The 20,573-nt window shown below is 54.6% G+C and overlaps 2 protein-coding genes across 2 annotated transcripts; one reads left to right on the top strand and one right to left on the bottom strand.

The window, feature by feature from the left end:
- Positions 1 to 6: 6 nt before the first annotated feature.
- Positions 7 to 11,736, top strand: LOC113838066 (multiple epidermal growth factor-like domains protein 8). Its single transcript, XM_027433852.1, has 16 exons — positions 7 to 22; positions 103 to 266; positions 2,869 to 3,069; positions 3,466 to 3,666; positions 4,442 to 4,678; positions 5,397 to 5,515; positions 5,596 to 5,727; positions 5,817 to 5,930; positions 6,190 to 6,438; positions 6,898 to 7,097; positions 7,397 to 7,607; positions 7,686 to 7,935; positions 8,504 to 8,636; positions 10,321 to 10,356; positions 11,027 to 11,249; positions 11,547 to 11,736. Exons 3-16 carry the CDS (start codon positions 3,040 to 3,042, stop codon positions 11,734 to 11,736), a joined length of 2,325 nt encoding a protein of 774 aa, XP_027289653.1. The 5' UTR covers positions 7 to 22; positions 103 to 266; positions 2,869 to 3,039.
- Positions 11,737 to 11,897: 161 nt separating this feature from the next.
- Positions 11,898 to 20,565, bottom strand: LOC113838067 (multiple epidermal growth factor-like domains protein 8). The gene is made up of 13 exons (XM_027433853.2): positions 20,548 to 20,565; positions 20,304 to 20,467; positions 17,502 to 17,702; positions 16,905 to 17,105; positions 15,892 to 16,128; positions 15,055 to 15,173; positions 14,843 to 14,974; positions 14,640 to 14,753; positions 14,132 to 14,380; positions 13,473 to 13,672; positions 12,963 to 13,173; positions 12,635 to 12,884; positions 11,898 to 12,066 (listed from the first exon to the last, which is right to left on the bottom strand). The coding sequence occupies exons 3-13, from the start codon at positions 17,529 to 17,531 to the stop codon at positions 11,920 to 11,922; spliced, it is 1,890 nt and encodes a 629-aa protein (XP_027289654.1). The 5' UTR covers positions 17,532 to 17,702; positions 20,304 to 20,467; positions 20,548 to 20,565; the 3' UTR covers positions 11,898 to 11,919.
- Between the last annotated feature and the right edge of the window lie 8 nt (positions 20,566 to 20,573).

The following is a 20,573-nucleotide window of genomic DNA, read 5'->3' as shown; positions in this document are numbered from 1 at the left end:
GAGAGCTGCCTTCCTAGGCCTGGTGAGTGTCGAGCAGCTGTGGGGGAGGGGCTCAGAATGCCTCACACTGACCCTCTAGCCTCCACACTCCTGTCCTCTCAGAGCAGGCCCGCTGCCGAGGGGAGCAGATCTCGGGCACCGTGGGCTGGTGGGGGCCAGCCCCTGTCTTCGTGACTTCCCTGGAGGCCTGTGTCACCCAGAGCTTCCTGCCTGGCCTGCACCTGCTCACCTTCCAGCAGCCACCCAACGCCTCTCAGCCTGACAAGGTGGGGGCCAGATGGACCCGGGGATGGAGTTGACAGTTATGGACCTAGCATTGTTTCTTTTCAGATGAGTCTTTTGCGGGGGCAGCACTGGGATTGGAACCCGGGGCTTTGTGCATGCTAAATATTCACGCCACCACTGGGCACTCTCTAGGCAAGCGCTCAGCCTAGATTCACAGATTATGTATTTATTTACTTCTTATTTTGAGACAGTGTGTTGGCCAGACTTGCCTGGAACTCACTGTGTTCCTAACAGATATATCTTTGTCCCTAGCTCCCCTGTAGGTGAAATGGCAATACCGTGCCTTGAGGCACTCCTCCCCACCCCCCTTCAGGAGTATGAGTGCTCCTGTCAGCCTGCAGACCAGAAGAGGGCATCAGATCCCATTACAGATGGTTGTGAGCCACTCTGTGGGTGCTGGGAATTGAACTCGGGACCTCTGAAAGAGCAGCCAGTGCTTTTAATCTCTGAGCCTTCTCTCCAGACCATTTTTTTTTTTTTTAATTTGAGTGAAACAACACATAAAGTTTACCAGAATTACTTAGTACAATGAAAAGATTGTAGAACAAGCTGGACATGGTGGTGCACACCTTTCATCCCAGCACTCGGGAGGCAGAGGCAGGTGGATCTCTGTGAGTTTGAGACCAGCCTGGTCTCCAGAGTGAGTTCTAAGACACCCAGAGCTATATAGGGAAAACTTCTCAAACAAAAAAAGATTGTAGGACAATATTTTTGTCATTCCTAAATCAACTCTAGATTTATTTTCTAACTGTTCCCTGCCTGGTCTTCCCTGAACCCCTTGGCCCCTGAATTTGCCAACTGTGGATGGACATTTATATAAATGGAGTCATGTAATCTGTGGCTTCCATGTCCGGCTTCTTTCACCTAGCATAATGACTTTAGGGCTCCTTTGTGCTGTGACTCCACTAGGAAATGGGCTTCAAGATGGACATGCTAGCATGTATCCGTGATGCCAGCACTTGGGAAGGAAGCTAAGGCAGGTCAGCCTGTACTAGATAGTAAGAGTCTTATCTCAAAAACAAAACAAAAATCCAGAGTGAGCACTGGTGGAGAAGGCACAGTGGCCGGAACGTGAAGCAGCTGGGAAGTGATGAGGCAAATTCCGACACTCAGCTTGCTTTCTGTCTTTGTTTCCACCTCAGCTCACACAGTCTAGCGGTTCCCTCACACACATGCTTGGAAGTTCGCCTCTAGATGTTTCTGAATCCTGCCTGTCAAGCTGTCGGTCATTGACCACCACAAACCAGGTTGTGGCAATGCTCCCGCCTCCGTGCTGGCATCAAAGACAGGCGCGACCAGACTCAGTCTGCTTTGTCTTAATATATCCAAACATGCTTTCCCACAACTGATCTTAGGAAATACTTCTTCTCTTTTTCGTGAGTTGGTATTGCTTTTGAGACAGTCTTGATATATTACCCAGGCTAGCCCTGATAGCCTAGACTCCCGTGACCTTCCTTTGGCTGCCTCCTGAGTAACTGGCACTGTAAGGTTCATACCCCTGGGTGCCCCTCTCCCCTCCCTGAGGAGCCTAGGCAGGCCTTGGGCTTGCTGTGTACCTGGGACTGATCCGTTTTCCTCCACCTCCCGGGGACAGGAGTTACAAGCCTCTGCCACTGTGCCAGCTGGAGCTTCTTATTTTGGATGGTTATGTAATATTCTAGTTATGTTTAAATGCTATACTGCTGTGTGTTTAGTTATTTGTTTTGGAGATAAGGTCTAGCTATGTAGTCCAGACTGGCCTCAGTCCTGCCTGAGTCCCAAGTGCTGGGTTTGTAGGTGTGGTCCAGCAAGTCCAGGTCCTGTAAGTTACATAAACAGTCTCCAGTGGTGGGCACTTGGGTTGTTCTGCTCTGCTGTTACAGAGTCACACCCTAGCAAGTAAACCTTGTGCTGTGTCGTCACCAGGAGTGTCGGGCCTAGCCTTGGAAGGACTGCCGGGAAAGCAGGGAGCTGAGAACTAAGATGCCAGAGGTTCCCGTCTCCAAGTTTAAAAGACATCTTTTTGTTTTGTTTGTGTTTGAGATAGACGCTTACTCTGTAACCGTGGGTAGCCTGGAACTCCCAATGTAGACCAGGTTGGCTTGGAACTCACAGCTAACTCCTTACTTCTGTCTCCCATGTGTTGGTATTAAGGGTGGATGCCACCATCCCTGGGTAGTTTTGGAAAAATTTTTAAATGTATTCTGAGTATGTGTGCACATGTAGGTCAGAGGACAGCTTTGTGGAGATGGCTGTCTTCTTCCAACTTACGTAGGTTCTGGGGACTGAACTCAGGTCTGCAGGCTTTCATGGCAGCCACCTTTACCCCACAAGGCATCTTGCTGGCCCCCAGTCTTTGGAGTTTTAGTATGACCTGAAGATGAGGTTGGGTTGGGAACCTGTGTATACTGTCTTAATTTGGTCTTGACACTTTTTCCAGAGAGATGATGGGCAAGCTGCCTAATCTCAGTGCCCTGTCTGAGTTTCTCATTGGTGAAGATTATCTAGCTTGTCTTCTCTGGTTCTGGTGTGGCTAAGGGGTGTGGGTACTTAGCAACAATCCAGAGAGGGACTTACATATACATATATCTCTGAATGGTACAGGTCTCCATTGTCCGAAGCACAACTATCACCTTGACACCCAGCCCGGAAACAGATGTGTCCCTGGTCTACCGAGGCTTCATCCACCCTCTGCTGCCAGGAGGGCCAGGTGGCCCTGGGGCTGAGGATGTGGCTGTGTGGGCTCGGGCCCAGCGCCTCCATGTCTTGGCCAGGATGGCCAAAGGCCCGGACACTGAGAACATGGTGAGGGATTTTAGAATATTCTGAGGTGATTTTTTTGGTAAATATGGTCATGAGTATGATTCAGGGCATTTTTGGTGATGTCAGGGTTCTGGGGGACAGTGGGGAGCATTCAGACATGGGGTGTACCCTGAGAAGAAGAAGAAGGGGCCTATGGAGTTTTCAACTGTGAACAGAATTTGGGGGAATTCTGGGGAGCACAGGGTAGGCTTGAGTGACAAGTGGAATTTCCCTGAGGAGGGGGTGGGTCGTGGGGAGGAGTGGCGGCTTCCTACAATCCAAGGGTCCCTGAGGCCCTCTTCCTCCCAGGAAGAGCTGGGGTCCTTGGAGGGGAAATCGGGTGTTCAAAGGAGGAGCGTGGAGAGGTCTGAAGTCTGTTGCTTGCTGGCTCTGCTGCAGGAGGAGGTGGGGCGCTGGGTGGCTCAGCAAGAGAAGGAGACACGGCGGCTGCAGCGCCCTGGCTCTACTCGTCTCTTCCCACTGCCCGGGAGAGGCCACAAGTATGCAGTGGAGATCCGAGGCCAGCTCAATGGCTCGGCAGGCCCTGGGCACAGTGAGCTCACTCTCCTGTGGGATCGGACTGGAGTGCCAGGAGGCAGCGTGAGTGTCTAGCCTCCTACTCTATTGCTAGGCTCTGGGCTTCCCAAGTTATAAACAACAAAATCCTAATCACTTGATCCTGACCTTGACTCTTGGCTTCAACTTTAGACATCACCTTGAACCCACCAGATTCTAACATTTGATTCCAGGCCCCGATATGATATCCATATTCTTTTTTTGGAAGATGCTAGGATGGAACCCAGGGCCTTGTGCATTCTAGCAAGTGCTCACCACTGAGCCACGCCCCCAGCCCCTCACTGGGGGATTCTAGGCAGGGGCTCTACCACTGAGCCACGCCCCCAGCCCCTCACTGGGGGATTCTAGGCAGGGGCTCTACCACTGAGCCACCCCCCAGCCCCTCACTGGGGGATTCTAGGCAGGGGTCTCCCCCTGAGCCACACCCCAGCCCCTCACTGGGGGATTCTAGGCAGGGGCTCTACCACTGAGCCACGCCCCAGCCCCTCACTGGGGGATTCTAGGCAGGGGCTCTAACCCTGTGTCCGCTCCCCCTGAACCTCTCATTTGTGGATCCTAGGCAAGTGCTTTACTCCTGAGGTGTACCCAATCCCCACTCATATTCTGTCCTCTGCTCAGATCTGACTCCTTCCCAGATCCCTGCCCTTCATACTTTGACCTTTAGTCTCTAGAATCCTTTAGACCCTGGTCCCTTTCCTGTGCCAATTTCCCAAATCTCCATTGTAGTTCTCATGCTGTGTCCAAACCCTTAGCTGCAGTCGTCATCTCTGATTGACTCCTGTCCTGTGTGCTGCCCCAGGAGATCTCCTTCTTCTTCCTGGAGCCCTACCGCTCTTCAGCCTGCACCTCCTACTCCTCCTGTCTGGGCTGCCTGGCCGATCAGGGCTGCGGCTGGTGCCTCAACAGTGACACCTGTCACCTGCGACAGGGGAGGGCCCACTGTGAGGATGATGGGACCGGCGAGTCCCTCCTGGTGCTGGTACCTGCCCTCTGTCCACTCTGTGAGGAGCATCGTGACTGCCATGCCTGCACCCAGGTGTCTACTGGGATAGGTTCCCTGAGAGGCGGCACAGACAGTCGGGGGCCCTGGTGAGGGCAGATAGCTGGGACCATTGTCCTCGGTCTCTCAGAATTCAGTAGGCAGCAGAGGAAGCGGGGCTGGGAGAGATGGGTGCTGGGGAGTCGAGGTCAGAGGTCAAAAAAACCGCTGAGCATTCTTCACCAGCGGGAGCCTGGAGTAGGTGGACAGGCCTGCTAGCTCCAGCTGGGGACATCCGGCCTCCTCTGCTCTGCTGCCTATTTCTAGGGAGAGTTTGTTCTTGTGACCTGCAGGGAGGCCATGACCCAGCCTCTTCTTGTCATTCAGTCCCATGCAGAGCTGGTTTCATTGGCTAGAAATTGATCTTTTTTTCCTTTTGATACTCAATCTTGCCATCTAGCCTGGGTTGGCCTCTACCTCCCAAGTGCTGAGATCCCTGGCATGTGGTGCCATGCTGGACTCCCAGTTGGGTTTTGTGTTGGCTCCTGTCTAGTGATGGAGATTGGGAAAGTGTATGCCCCATTTGCCCTTCTCCCCCCCCCCACCTGCCCCCCACTCGTGACAGAACAGCTGTTATCCAAAGAAGAGTGAGAGCTAGGTAGACAGACACATGGCTGTGGCTGAAGGTGGTTGCAGGGGGCTAGGGGCAGGAGGGAATGGCAGTGGGTTTTGGGCAGATGAGGGCTGAGCTTTGACCTTGTCCCCGCCACCCCAGGACCCCTTTTGTGAGTGGCATCAGAGCACCAGCCGCAAAGGGGATGCAGCATGCAGCCGGCGAGGCCGGGGCCGAGGTGCCCTGAAGAACCCAGAGGAGTGCCCCCCACTCTGCAGCCAGTGAGCCCAGCTAGGTCTGGGAGGGAAGGGGGATGCATGGGGGTATGGGCCACGGTGACCTGGCCCTGCTTTCCCCCCAGACGCCTGACCTGCGAAGACTGCCTGGCCAACTCTAGCCAGTGTGCCTGGTGCCAGTCCACACACACCTGCTTCCTGTTTGCTGCCTACCTAGCCCGGTACCCACACGGGGGCTGCCGAGGCTGGGATGACAGGTACGCTCCAAGGGTGGGGCTGATGAGATGGAGTTCCCAACCAGGGGAGTGTCCTGTGCTCTGACCCCTAGCACTGACCTCCTTTGCAGTGTGCATTCAGAGCCGCGGTGCAGGAGCTGCGGTGGCTTCCTGACTTGTCATGAGTGTCTGCAGAGCCATGAGTGTGGCTGGTGTGGCAACGAAGACAACCCCACTCTGGGACGGTGAGGGACCTGGCTGGTTGGGTGGGACTCCTGGACCTCCCTGCTAAGTGATTTTAACGACTGGTTTCTCTGCCCCTTTGTCCTGCCCTACATCCTGTAACTGCCCTTGGTCCCTTATTGCAACCAACTGTTTTCTCCTTTACTTTTCCTCTCTCTGCTTTCTTCCATCTTTCTGTTTTCTGTCTGTCCCCATCTCTGTCATGGTTCCCGTCTGTCTCCTATTTCTATATTGTACCCCTTTTGATCTCTCACTCCACAGGTGCCTACAAGGGGACTTCTCTGGACCCCTGGGTGGGGGAAACTGCTCCCTGTGGGTGGGAGAGGGCCTGGGGCTGCCTGTGGCCCTCCCTGCCCGCTGGGCTTATGCCCGCTGTCCAGATGTGGATGAATGTCGCCTGGGCCTGGCAAGGTGTCACCCACGGGCAACCTGCCTGAACACACCTCTCAGCTATGAGTGTCACTGCCAGCGTGGCTACCAGGGCGATGGCATCACACACTGTAACCGCACGTGAGTGAGATGTGGGTTGCTATAGAAAGGTTGCCTCAGGGCTGGAGCTCAAGATCGAGGGAGGAAGCCATCATGGTAGTGGACTCTCAGTAGAACCCAGTTAGCACGGAGTTTTCACTTTGCAGACCAGGACCTCAGTGGAATGGCAGGGTGCCCAGGGTAACCCTTTTACCATAGAAGCAGGATGTGCCTGGGTTTGGGGCCGTAGCCTCCGGAATTGCCTTGGAGATTGAAGAGGACCTACTTGGAAGGGAGTTTTCACAGTGGTGCTGTGTGGTTTCTATGGAGACAGTTATCCCCACGTGTGATAGGGTTGCCTTGGAAACAGGCTCACTCGCAGAGCCCAGGACCATGGAAAGAAGCAGCCACTTGTGACAGTGTTACAGTGGGTGGAGATGATGGGGTACTTGAGGGCTTACATCCCCCCAGCCCTTTTCCACCCCTGCCATGATTCTTCAGGTGTCTGGAAGACTGTGGCCATGGTGTGTGTAGCGGTCCCCCAGACTTCACTTGTGTGTGTGACCTCGGTTGGACCTCTGATCTGCCCCCACCCACACCTGCCCCAGGACCCCCTCCCCCACGTTGCTCTCGGGACTGTGGCTGCAACTTTCACAGCCACTGCCGCAGGCGGGGACCTGGCTTCTGTGATGAGTGCCAGGGTAAGCCACCACGGTCCGAGTCTCATGCAACAGCCTTGTTGGGTGGGGGCCCTCCTTCCTTTTCAGGACTCCGGCTTCTTCCTTTCTGAGTCTCCCCTCAGGCTCTGCTGCCACCTCCTACCCCAGTCCCTTACTCCTGTCCCATCTCTCTGGTCCGGCCTCACTCTCCTCTTTTGGGACTTGCCTATCTTCCCTGGGCCTGGGCCTTGTTTGACTCTTTGAAGCAGCTTGGGAGGGGGTCTGGGCCCCTTCCTGTCCTTGCTCCTGACTTTGTGTCCTACCTGCTGGGACCTCCACAGATTGGACGTGGGGGGAACATTGTGAACGGTGCCGGCCTGGCAGTTTTGGCAACGCAACAGGCTCTGGTGGCTGCCGACCCTGCCAATGCAACGGGCATGGAGACCCACGCCGTGGCCACTGTGATAACCTCAGTGGGCTCTGCTTCTGCCAGGACCATACTGAGGGGGCCCATTGTCAGATCTGCTCTCCAGGGTACTATGGAGACCCCCGGTAAGTCGAGAGCCTGCAGGGCTGGGCAGAGAGGGCCAGACAGGGCTGGTCTGACACCGTCTCCCCTCTATTCTGCAGAGCTGGTGGCTCCTGCTTCCGGGAATGTGGGGGTCGTGCCCTCCTCACCAACGTGTCCTCAGTGGCTCTGGGCTCCCGCCGCTTTGGGGGACAGCTGCCTCCAGGTGGTGGGGCAGCAAGAGCTGGACCCGGCCTGTCCTATTGTGTGTGGGTTGTCTCGGCCACGGAAGAGCTACAGCCCTGTGCTCCTGGGGTCCTCTGTCCGCCACTCACCCTCACCTTCTCTCCAGACAGCAGCACCCCCTGCACAGTGAGCACTGAGGGGACCAGGGTTCCGTTTATCAGCCAGAACCATGTCCCCTTCTCAATCTGGATCCCCGAATAATGTCGCTGGTCTGTCTGTTTGATGCTACATGTCTAAAACTGTTCATTGGGTCAACCAGGCCTTTGTTCTAGGCTTTAAGATCCTCCCATTTGCCAGTTCCCTTTCTATTTCCTGAGCTCCTGCCTCTCATTCTTCAGGTCCTCCAACACTTCCTCCCAGACCAGCCATGGTCAGTTCTTACAATTCGTGTGCCTACGCTGATTCACTAGTAATGGTTTCCACTACTGTGTATTGAGGAAGAGGTTTGGTGCCAGAGTACTGTCTGTGCTAATCAACACATGGGGTTGGAGGGGCAGCCTCCATTACAGACGTAAGGCTCTACCCCTAGACCTGGGTTGCTCTTTCGTGTTCTCTCTCTGGTATAGGCTCTTACCATGGAGCCTAGACTCATAGGGAACTCACTGTCCTGCCCGGCCTCTCCCTCCCTCATAGCTGAGATTGGAAGCACATTCCCCTGCCCTCTCCCGTAGCTCTTGATTCTGTTCCTTTTCAGCTGAGCTACGTCCTGGCCTTTGATGGATTCCCACGCTTCCTGGACACTGGTGTGGTGCAGTCAGACCGGAGCCTCATAGCTGCCTTCTGTGGCCAGCGGCGGGACAGACCCCTCACTGTGCAGGCTTTATCTGGTATGGGGGTGTGAGGGAGTGGAATTGGTTTGTCTTGGCCTTCTTCCTTACCCTTCAGTGTTGGGGATGGAATCCAGTCCAGGGCCCCTTAGGTGCTAGGCATACTCTCTCCCACTGAGCCCCGCTTGGAGCCCTCACTGGTGGATTCCAGCCAAGTGTTCTCTCTCCAGCTCCATCTCAGCCCTCGTTCTGAGCTTTTAAAAGCCTTTCTTCTTAAACTGGGCTCTATATCCTGTACTCTGTACCTGTCGCTGATTGGGCACAGGACCCAGGTCCCAGCGCAGGGACTGACGTGGGTTACAGGTGACACACTCCTTTGCCTGGGTGGTATGGCTTCTCTCCTGGACTGTGGTTGAGAGAAGTAGCATTTTGTTGGCTGGGCTGGTTCTGGAGAAAGGGACGAATAGGTCTGTCTGTGAGGCACTTCCACTGCCAGTGGGGTGAGAACCCCCAGCCATCAACTTACACTTGCACTTCTCAACCAGGGAGTTTCGTCCCTTGGACATTTCGAGTGACAAATGAGGGGCACTTCTGTCATCTGTCAGGGTCCCATAGCCTCAAACTGACCATATAGCTGAGGATCCTCCTGCCTGCACCTCCCCAGCGTTGGGATGCTAGGTGTTTTCTGTAGCGCTGAGGACTGAACTTAGGGCTTTGTCCATGCTAGGCAAGCACCCTACAAACGGAGCCAGCTCCACCCTAGCCCCTGGCTTTCTCTTCTCTTTGCCCAGAATGGCCTTGAGCTCGGATCCTCCAGCCTTCTCTCCCGAGTGCTGGGATGGCGGTGTGCACCACCGTACTTCTCTCTCAGGGATGCTGCTCTTGGGGAACAGCGCTGTGCACTGTGGGAGGTTTGCAGCTGCCCGCACTTGGGTCAGATTCATGGCTGGAACGATCACAAGGGCTGCTGGAGGGCAGAACATAGGGCAGCCAGGGGCAGTTGGGGATGGTGCTGGTGTCCAGTGAGACGAGACACTGGTTTGATGGCAGCCTGAAACAGCAAGAGTGACTACATAGAAAGATCTAGGCATGGGGTAGGTACATGTTCTACCGTTGAGCTAGAGCCCTAGACTAAGATGTAGGTTGAGTGGCTGGAATTTGGAGCCAGGTGTGGTGGCACACTCCTGTAGTCCTAGCACGCGGGAGGAAGAGGCAGAAGGTCATCCTCAGCTACATAGTGAGTTCAAGGCCAGCCTGATCTACGAGACCTTGTCTGAAAAAAAAAAAAGAAAAACCTTCCCCACTCAAAACTAAAGTGTGCTTCTGGGTGATGGTGGCACACGCCTTTAATCCCAGTAATCAGAAGGCAGAGGCAGGTGGATCTCTTGAGTTTGAGGCCAACCTGGTCTACAGAGTGAGTGCCAGGACAGCCAGGGCTACACAGAGAAATCTTGACTTGAAAAAAACAGCTGGACGTTGGTGGCGCACACCTTTAATCCCAGCACTCGGGAGGCAGAGGCAGGTGGATCTCTGTGAGTTCAAGGCCAGCCTGGTCTCCAGAGTGAGTGCCAGGATAGGCTCCAAAGCTACACAGAGAAACCCTGTCTCGGAAAACCATAAAGAAAAGAAAGAAAACAAACAAACCCTAAAGTGTGTGCGGACCTGATCGATTGGGTAAGGGTGTGTGCGTGTGAGGACACTGTAGAACAGGGCTCCAGCCAGCCCTCTGCCTCTTTCCCCTCAGGGTTACTTGTGCTGCACTGGGAGGCCAATGGCTTTTGTTTGTTTTTTCTTTTTTTTTGGTGTTTCGAGACAGGGTTTCTCTGTGTAGCTTTGGAGCCTATCCTGGCACTCACTCTGGAGACCAGGCTGGCCTTGAACTCACAGAGATCCACCTGCCTCTGCCTCCCGAGTGCTGGGATTAAAGGTGTGCGCCACCAACGTCCAGCTGTTTTTTTCAAGTCAAGATTTCTCTGTGTAGCCCTGGCTGTCCTGGCACTCACTCTGTAGACCAGGTTGGCCTCAAACTCAAGAGATCCACCTGCCTCTGCCTTCTGATTACTGGGATTAAAGGCGTGTGCCACCATCACCCAGAAGCACACTTTAGTTTTGAGTGGGGAAGGTTTTTCTTTTTTTTTTTTCAGACAAGGTCTCGTAGATCAGGCTGGCCTTGAACTCACTATGTAGCTGAGGATGACCTTCTGCCTCTTCCTCCCGCGTGCTAGGACTACAGGAGTGTGCCACCACACCTGGCTCCAAATTCCAGCCACTCAACCTACATCTTAGTCTAGGGCTCTAGCTCAACGGTAGAACATGTACCTACCCCATGCCTAGATCTTTCTATGTAGTCACTCTTGCTGTTTCAGGCTGCCATCAAACCAGTGTCTCGTCTCACTGGACACCAGCACCATCCCCAACTGCCCCTGGCTGCCCTATGTTCTGCCCTCCAGCAGCCCTTGTGATCGTTCCAGCCATGAATCTGACCCAAGTGCGGGCAGCTGCAAACCTCCCACAGTGCACAGCGCTGTTCCCCAAGAGCAGCATCCCTGAGAGAGAAGTACGGTGGTGCACACCGCCATCCCAGCACTCGGGAGAGAAGGCTGGAGGATCCGAGCTCAAGGCCATTCTGGGCAAAGAGAAGAGAAAGCCAGGGGCTAGGGTGGAGCTGGCTCCGTTTGTAGGGTGCTTGCCTAGCATGGACAAAGCCCTAAGTTCAGTCCTCAGCGCTACAGAAAACACCTAGCATCCCAACGCTGGGGAGGTGCAGGCAGGAGGATCCTCAGCTATATGGTCAGTTTGAGGCTATGGGACCCTGACAGATGACAGAAGTGCCCCTCATTTGTCACTCGAAATGTCCAAGGGACGAAACTCCCTGGTTGAGAAGTGCAAGTGTAAGTTGATGGCTGGGGGTTCTCACCCCACTGGCAGTGGAAGTGCCTCACAGACAGACCTATTCGTCCCTTTCTCCAGAACCAGCCCAGCCAACAAAATGCTACTTCTCTCAACCACAGTCCAGGAGAGAAGCCATACCACCCAGGCAAAGGAGTGTGTCACCTGTAACCCACGTCAGTCCCTGCGCTGGGACCTGGGTCCTGTGCCCAATCAGCGACAGGTACAGAGTACAGGATATAGAGCCCAGTTTAAGAAGAAAGGCTTTTAAAAGCTCAGAACGAGGGCTGAGATGGAGCTGGAGAGAGAACACTTGGCTGGAATCCACCAGTGAGGGCTCCAAGCGGGGCTCAGTGGGAGAGAGTATGCCTAGCACCTAAGGGGCCCTGGACTGGATTCCATCCCCAACACTGAAGGGTAAGGAAGAAGGCCAAGACAAACCAATTCCACTCCCTCACACCCCCATACCAGATAAAGCCTGCACAGTGAGGGGTCTGTCCCGCCGCTGGCCACAGAAGGCAGCTATGAGGCTCCGGTCTGACTGCACCACACCAGTGTCCAGGAAGCGTGGGAATCCATCAAAGGCCAGGACGTAGCTCAGCTGAAAAGGAACAGAATCAAGAGCTACGGGAGAGGGCAGGGGAATGTGCTTCCAATCTCAGCTATGAGGGAGGGAGAGGCCGGGCAGGACAGTGAGTTCCCTATGAGTCTAGGCTCCATGGTAAGAGCCTATACCAGAGAGAGAACACGAAAGAGCAACCCAGGTCTAGGGGTAGAGCCTTACGTCTGTAATGGAGGCTGCCCCTCCAACCCCATGTGTTGATTAGCACAGACAGTACTCTGGCACCAAACCTCTTCCTCAATACACAGTAGTGGAAACCATTACTAGTGAATCAGCGTAGGCACACGAATTGTAAGAACTGACCATGGCTGGTCTGGGAGGAAGTGTTGGAGGACCTGAAGAATGAGAGGCAGGAGCTCAGGAAATAGAAAGGGAACTGGCAAATGGGAGGATCTTAAAGCCTAGAACAAAGGCCTGGTTGACCCAATGAACAGTTTTAGACATGTAGCATCAAACAGACAGACCAGCGACATTATTCGGGGATCCAGATTGAGAAGGGGACATGGTTCTGGCTGATAAACGGAACCCTGGTCCCCTCAGTGCTCACTGTGCAGGGGGTGCTGCTGTCTGGAGAGAAGGTGAGGGTGAGTGGCGGACAGAGGACCCCAGGAGCACAGGGCTGTAGCTCTTCCGTGGCCGAGACAACCCACACACAATAGGACAGGCCGGGTCCAGCTCTTGCTGCCCCACCACCTGGAGGCAGCTGTCCCCCAAAGCGGCGGGAGCCCAGAGCCACTGAGGACACGTTGGTGAGGAGGGCACGACCCCCACATTCCCGGAAGCAGGAGCCACCAGCTCTGCAGAATAGAGGGGAGACGGTGTCAGACCAGCCCTGTCTGGCCCTCTCTGCCCAGCCCTGCAGGCTCTCGACTTACCGGGGGTCTCCATAGTACCCTGGAGAGCAGATCTGACAATGGGCCCCCTCAGTATGGTCCTGGCAGAAGCAGAGCCCACTGAGGTTATCACAGTGGCCACGGCGTGGGTCTCCATGCCCGTTGCATTGGCAGGGTCGGCAGCCACCAGAGCCTGTTGCGTTGCCAAAACTGCCAGGCCGGCACCGTTCACAATGTTCCCCCCACGTCCAATCTGTGGAGGTCCCAGCAGGTAGGACACAAAGTCAGGAGCAAGGACAGGAAGGGGCCCAGACCCCCTCCCAAGCTGCTTCAAAGAGTCAAACAAGGCCCAGGCCCAGGGAAGATAGGCAAGTCCCAAAAGAGGAGAGTGAGGCCGGACCAGAGAGATGGGACAGGAGTAAGGGACTGGGGTAGGAGGTGGCAGCAGAGCCTGAGGGGAGACTCAGAAAGGAAGAAGCCGGAGTCCTGAAAAGGAAGGAGGGCCCCCACCCAACAAGGCTGTTGCATGAGACTCGGACCGTGGTGGCTTACCCTGGCACTCATCACAGAAGCCAGGTCCCCGCCTGCGGCAGTGGCTGTGAAAGTTGCAGCCACAGTCCCGAGAGCAACGTGGGGGAGGGGGTCCTGGGGCAGGTGTGGGTGGGGGCAGATCAGAGGTCCAACCGAGGTCACACACACAAGTGAAGTCTGGGGGACCGCTACACACACCATGGCCACAGTCTTCCAGACACCTGAAGAATCATGGCAGGGGTGGAAAAGGGCTGGGGGGATGTAAGCCCTCAAGTACCCCATCATCTCCACCCACTGTAACACTGTCACAAGTGGCTGCTTCTTTCCATGGTCCTGGGCTCTGCGAGTGAGCCTGTTTCCAAGGCAACCCTATCACACGTGGGGATAACTGTCTCCATAGAAACCACACAGCACCACTGTGAAAACTCCCTTCCAAGTAGGTCCTCTTCAATCTCCAAGGCAATTCCGGAGGCTACGGCCCCAAACCCAGGCACATCCTGCTTCTATGGTAAAAGGGTTACCCTGGGCACCCTGCCATTCCACTGAGGTCCTGGTCTGCAAAGTGAAAACTCCGTGCTAACTGGGTTCTACTGAGAGTCCACTACCATGATGGCTTCCTCCCTCGATCTTGAGCTCCAGCCCTGAGGCAACCTTTCTATAGCAACCCACATCTCACTCACGTGCGGTTACAGTGTGTGATGCCATCGCCCTGGTAGCCACGCTGGCAGTGACACTCATAGCTGAGAGGTGTGTTCAGGCAGGTTGCCCGTGGGTGACACCTTGCCAGGCCCAGGCGACATTCATCCACATCTGGACAGCGGGCATAAGCCCAGCGGGCAGGGAGGGCCACAGGCAGCCCCAGGCCCTCTCCCACCCACAGGGAGCAGTTTCCCCCACCCAGGGGTCCAGAGAAGTCCCCTTGTAGGCACCTGTGGAGTGAGAGATCAAAAGGGGTACAATATAGAAATAGGAGACAGACGGGAACCATGACAGAGATGGGGACAGACAGAAAACAGAAAGATGGAAGAAAGCAGAGAGAGGAAAAGTAAAGGAGAAAACAGTTGGTTGCAATAAGGGACCAAGGGCAGTTACAGGATGTAGGGCAGGACAAAGGGGCAGAGAAACCAGTCGTTAAAATCACTTAGCAGGGAGGTCCAGGAGTCCCACCCAACCAGCCAGGTCCCTCACCGTCCCAGAGTGGGGTTGTCTTCGTTGCCACACCAGCCACACTCATGGCTCTGCAGACACTCATGACAAGTCAGGAAGCCACCGCAGCTCCTGCACCGCGGCTCTGAATGCACACTGCAAAGGAGGTCAGTGCTAGGGGTCAGAGCACAGGACACTCCCCTGGTTGGGAACTCCATCTCATCAGCCCCACCCTTGGAGCGTACCTGTCATCCCAGCCTCGGCAGCCCCCGTGTGGGTACCGGGCTAGGTAGGCAGCAAACAGGAAGCAGGTGTGTGTGGACTGGCACCAGGCACACTGGCTAGAGTTGGCCAGGCAGTCTTCGCAGGTCAGGCGTCTGGGGGGAAAGCAGGGCCAGGTCACCGTGGCCCATACCCCCATGCATCCCCCTTCCCTCCCAGACCTAGCTGGGCTCACTGGCTGCAGAGTGGGGGGCACTCCTCTGGGTTCTTCAGGGCACCTCGGCCCCGGCCTCGCCGGCTGCATGCTGCATCCCCTTTGCGGCTGGTGCTCTGATGCCACTCACAAAAGGGGTCCTGGGGTGGCGGGGACAAGGTCAAAGCTCAGCCCTCATCTGCCCAAAACCCACTGCCATTCCCTCCTGCCCCTAGCCCCCTGCAACCACCTTCAGCCACAGCCATGTGTCTGTCTACCTAGCTCTCACTCTTCTTTGGATAACAGCTGTTCTGTCACGAGTGGGGGGCAGGTGGGGGGGGGGAGAAGGGCAAATGGGGCATACACTTTCCCAATCTCCATCACTAGACAGGAGCCAACACAAAACCCAACTGGGAGTCCAGCATGGCACCACATGCCAGGGATCTCAGCACTTGGGAGGTAGAGGCCAACCCAGGCTAGATGGCAAGATTGAGTATCAAAAGGAAAAAAAGATCAATTTCTAGCCAATGAAACCAGCTCTGCATGGGACTGAATGACAAGAAGAGGCTGGGTCATGGCCTCCCTGCAGGTCACAAGAACAAACTCTCCCTAGAAATAGGCAGCAGAGCAGAGGAGGCCGGATGTCCCCAGCTGGAGCTAGCAGGCCTGTCCACCTACTCCAGGCTCCCGCTGGTGAAGAATGCTCAGCGGTTTTTTTGACCTCTGACCTCGACTCCCCAGCACCCATCTCTCCCAGCCCCGCTTCCTCTGCTGCCTACTGAATTCTGAGAGACCGAGGACAATGGTCCCAGCTATCTGCCCTCACCAGGGCCCCCGACTGTCTGTGCCGCCTCTCAGGGAACCTATCCCAGTAGACACCTGGGTGCAGGCATGGCAGTCACGATGCTCCTCACAGAGTGGACAGAGGGCAGGTACCAGCACCAGGAGGGACTCGCCGGTCCCATCATCCTCACAGTGGGCCCTCCCCTGTCGCAGGTGACAGGTGTCACTGTTGAGGCACCAGCCGCAGCCCTGATCGGCCAGGCAGCCCAGACAGGAGGAGTAGGAGGTGCAGGCTGAAGAGCGGTAGGGCTCCAGGAAGAAGAAGGAGATCTCCTGGGGCAGCACACAGGACAGGAGTCAATCAGAGATGACGACTGCAGCTAAGGGTTTGGACACAGCATGAGAACTACAATGGAGATTTGGGAAATTGGCACAGGAAAGGGACCAGGGTCTAAAGGATTCTAGAGACTAAAGGTCAAAGTATGAAGGGCAGGGATCTGGGAAGGAGTCAGATCTGAGCAGAGGACAGAATATGAGTGGGGATTGGGTACACCTCAGGAGTAAAGCACTTGCCTAGGATCCACAAATGAGAGGTTCAGGGGGAGCGGACACAGGGTTAGAGCCCCTGCCTAGAATCCCCCAGTGAGGGGCTGGGGCGTGGCTCAGTGGTAGAGCCCCTGCCTAGAATCCCCCAGTGAGGGGCTGGGGTGTGGCTCAGTGGTAGAGCCCCTGCCTAGAATCCCCCAGTGAGGGGCTGGGGGTGTGGCTCAGTGGTAGAGCCCCTGCCTAGAATCCCCCAGTGAGGGGCTGGGGGGTGGCTCAGTGGTAGAGCCCCTGCCTAGAATCCCCCAGTGAGGGGCTGGGGGCGTGGCTCAGTGGTGAGCACTTGCTAGAATGCACAAGGCCCTGGGTTCCATCCTAGCATCTTCCAAAAAAAGAATATGGATATCATATCGGGGCCTGGAATCAAATGTTAGAATCTGGTGGGTTCAAGGTGATGTCTAAAGTTGAAGCCAAGAGTCAAGGTCAGGATCAAGTGATTAGGATTTTGTTGTTTATAACTTGGGAAGCCCAGAGCCTAGCAATAGAGTAGGAGGCTAGACACTCACGCTGCCTCCTGGCACTCCAGTCCGATCCCACAGGAGAGTGAGCTCACTGTGCCCAGGGCCTGCCGAGCCATTGAGCTGGCCTCGGATCTCCACTGCATACTTGTGGCCTCTCCCGGGCAGTGGGAAGAGACGAGTAGAGCCAGGGCGCTGCAGCCGCCGTGTCTCCTTCTCTTGCTGAGCCACCCAGCGCCCCACCTCCTCCTGCAGCAGAGCCAGCAAGCAACAGACTTCAGACCTCTCCACGCTCCTCCTTTGAACACCCGATTTCCCCTCCAAGGACCCCAGCTCTTCCTGGGAGGAAGAGGGCCTCAGGGACCCTTGGATTGTAGGAAGCCGCCACTCCTCCCCACGACCCACCCCCTCCTCAGGGAAATTCCACTTGTCACTCAAGCCTACCCTGTGCTCCCCAGAATTCCCCCAAATTCTGTTCACAGTTGAAAACTCCATAGGCCCCTTCTTCTTCTTCTCAGGGTACACCCCATGTCTGAATGCTCCCCACTGTCCCCCAGAACCCTGACATCACCAAAAATGCCCTGAATCATACTCATGACCATATTTACCAAAAAAATCACCTCAGAATATTCTAAAATCCCTCACCATGTTCTCAGTGTCCGGGCCTTTGGCCATCCTGGCCAAGACATGGAGGCGCTGGGCCCGAGCCCACACAGCCACATCCTCAGCCCCAGGGCCACCTGGCCCTCCTGGCAGCAGAGGGTGGATGAAGCCTCGGTAGACCAGGGACACATCTGTTTCCGGGCTGGGTGTCAAGGTGATAGTTGTGCTTCGGACAATGGAGACCTGTACCATTCAGAGATATATGTATATGTAAGTCCCTCTCTGGATTGTTGCTAAGTACCCACACCCCTTAGCCACACCAGAACCAGAGAAGACAAGCTAGATAATCTTCACCAATGAGAAACTCAGACAGGGCACTGAGATTAGGCAGCTTGCCCATCATCTCTCTGGAAAAAGTGTCAAGACCAAATTAAGACAGTATACACAGGTTCCCAACCCAACCTCATCTTCAGGTCATACTAAAACTCCAAAGACTGGGGGCCAGCAAGATGCCTTGTGGGGTAAAGGTGGCTGCCATGAAAGCCTGCAGACCTGAGTTCAGTCCCCAGAACCTACGTAAGTTGGAAGAAGACAGCCATCTCCACAAAGCTGTCCTCTGACCTACATGTGCACACATACTCAGAATACATTTAAAAATTTTTCCAAAACTACCCAGGGATGGTGGCATCCACCCTTAATACCAACACATGGGAGACAGAAGTAAGGAGTTAGCTGTGAGTTCCAAGCCAACCTGGTCTACATTGGGAGTTCCAGGCTACCCACGGTTACAGAGTAAGCGTCTATCTCAAACACAAACAAAACAAAAAGATGTCTTTTAAACTTGGAGACGGGAACCTCTGGCATCTTAGTTCTCAGCTCCCTGCTTTCCCGGCAGTCCTTCCAAGGCTAGGCCCGACACTCCTGGTGACGACACAGCACAAGGTTTACTTGCTAGGGTGTGACTCTGTAACAGCAGAGCAGAACAACCCAAGTGCCCACCACTGGAGACTGTTTATGTAACTTACAGGACCTGGACTTGCTGGACCACACCTACAAACCCAGCACTTGGGACTCAGGCAGGACTGAGGCCAGTCTGGACTACATAGCTAGACCTTATCTCCAAAACAAATAACTAAACACACAGCAGTATAGCATTTAAACATAACTAGAATATTACATAACCATCCAAAATAAGAAGCTCCAGCTGGCACAGTGGCAGAGGCTTGTAACTCCTGTCCCCGGGAGGTGGAGGAAAACGGATCAGTCCCAGGTACACAGCAAGCCCAAGGCCTGCCTAGGCTCCTCAGGGAGGGGAGAGGGGCACCCAGGGGTATGAACCTTACAGTGCCAGTTACTCAGGAGGCAGCCAAAGGAAGGTCACGGGAGTCTAGGCTATCAGGGCTAGCCTGGGTAATATATCAAGACTGTCTCAAAAGCAATACCAACTCACGAAAAAGAGAAGAAGTATTTCCTAAGATCAGTTGTGGGAAAGCATGTTTGGATATATTAAGACAAAGCAGACTGAGTCTGGTCGCGCCTGTCTTTGATGCCAGCACGGAGGCGGGAGCATTGCCACAACCTGGTTTGTGGTGGTCAATGACCGACAGCTTGACAGGCAGGATTCAGAAACATCTAGAGGCGAACTTCCAAGCATGTGTGTGAGGGAACCGCTAGACTGTGTGAGCTGAGGTGGAAACAAAGACAGAAAGCAAGCTGAGTGTCGGAATTTGCCTCATCACTTCCCAGCTGCTTCACGTTCCGGCCACTGTGCCTTCTCCACCAGTGCTCACTCTGGATTTTTGTTTTGTTTTTGAGATAAGACTCTTACTATCTAGTACAGGCTGACCTGCCTTAGCTTCCTTCCCAAGTGCTGGCATCACGGATACATGCTAGCATGTCCATCTTGAAGCCCATTTCCTAGTGGAGTCACAGCACAAAGGAGCCCTAAAGTCATTATGCTAGGTGAAAGAAGCCGGACATGGAAGCCACAGATTACATGACTCCATTTATATAAATGTCCATCCACAGTTGGCAAATTCAGGGGCCAAGGGGTTCAGGGAAGACCAGGCAGGGAACAGTTAGAAAATAAATCTAGAGTTGATTTAGGAATGACAAAAATATTGTCCTACAATCTTTTTTTGTTTGAGAAGTTTTCCCTATATAGCTCTGGGTGTCTTAGAACTCACTCTGGAGACCAGGCTGGTCTCAAACTCACAGAGATCCACCTGCCTCTGCCTCCCGAGTGCTGGGATGAAAGGTGTGCACCACCATGTCCAGCTTGTTCTACAATCTTTTCATTGTACTAAGTAATTCTGGTAAACTTTATGTGTTGTTTCACTCAAATTAAAAAAAAAAAAATGGTCTGGAGAGAAGGCTCAGAGATTAAAAGCACTGGCTGCTCTTTCAGAGGTCCCGAGTTCAATTCCCAGCACCCACAGAGTGGCTCACAACCATCTGTAATGGGATCTGATGCCCTCTTCTGGTCTGCAGGCTGACAGGAGCACTCATACTCCTGAAGGGGGGTGGGGAGGAGTGCCTCAAGGCACGGTATTGCCATTTCACCTACAGGGGAGCTAGGGACAAAGATATATCTGTTAGGAACACAGTGAGTTCCAGGCAAGTCTGGCCAACACACTGTCTCAAAATAAGAAGTAAATAAATACATAATCTGTGAATCTAGGCTGAGCGCTTGCCTAGAGAGTGCCCAGTGGTGGCGTGAATATTTAGCATGCACAAAGCCCCGGGTTCCAATCCCAGTGCTGCCCCCGCAAAAGACTCATCTGAAAAGAAACAATGCTAGGTCCATAACTGTCAACTCCATCCCCGGGTCCATCTGGCCCCCACCTTGTCAGGCTGAGAGGCGTTGGGTGGCTGCTGGAAGGTGAGCAGGTGCAGGCCAGGCAGGAAGCTCTGGGTGACACAGGCCTCCAGGGAAGTCACGAAGACAGGGGCTGGCCCCCACCAGCCCACGGTGCCCGAGATCTGCTCCCCTCGGCAGCGGGCCTGCTCTGAGAGGACAGGAGTGTGGAGGCTAGAGGGTCAGTGTGAGGCATTCTGAGCCCCTCCCCCACAGCTGCTCGACACTCACCAGGCCTAGGAAGGCAGCTCTCATCT

Source organism: Cricetulus griseus, unplaced genomic scaffold, assembly GCF_003668045.3.
Source record: "Cricetulus griseus strain 17A/GY unplaced genomic scaffold, alternate assembly CriGri-PICRH-1.0 unplaced_scaffold_479, whole genome shotgun sequence".
Classification (NCBI taxonomy): Eukaryota; Metazoa; Chordata; class Mammalia; order Rodentia; family Cricetidae; genus Cricetulus; species Cricetulus griseus.
This window is presented reverse-complemented; position numbering and strand designations above follow the sequence as displayed.

Coding starts and splice junctions, on each gene's coding strand:
- LOC113838066 (XM_027433852.1), top strand. CDS start 3,040: ATGGCCAAAGGCCCGGACACTGAGAACATG. Junction 7,936..8,503: donor ACAGCAGCACCCCCTGCACA/GTGAGCACTGAG, acceptor GTTCCTTTTCAG/CTGAGCTACGTCCTGGCCTT. Junction 8,637..10,320: donor CACTGTGCAGGCTTTATCTG/GTATGGGGGTGT, acceptor CTTTCCCCTCAG/GGTTACTTGTGCTGCACTGG.
- LOC113838067 (XM_027433853.2), bottom strand. CDS start 17,531: ATGGCCAAAGGCCCGGACACTGAGAACATG. Junction 14,975..15,054: donor TGCCCCCCACTCTGCAGCCA/GTGAGCCCAGCT, acceptor CTTTCCCCCCAG/ACGCCTGACCTGCGAAGACT. Junction 12,885..12,962: donor GGGTACTATGGAGACCCCCG/GTAAGTCGAGAG, acceptor TCTATTCTGCAG/AGCTGGTGGCTCCTGCTTCC.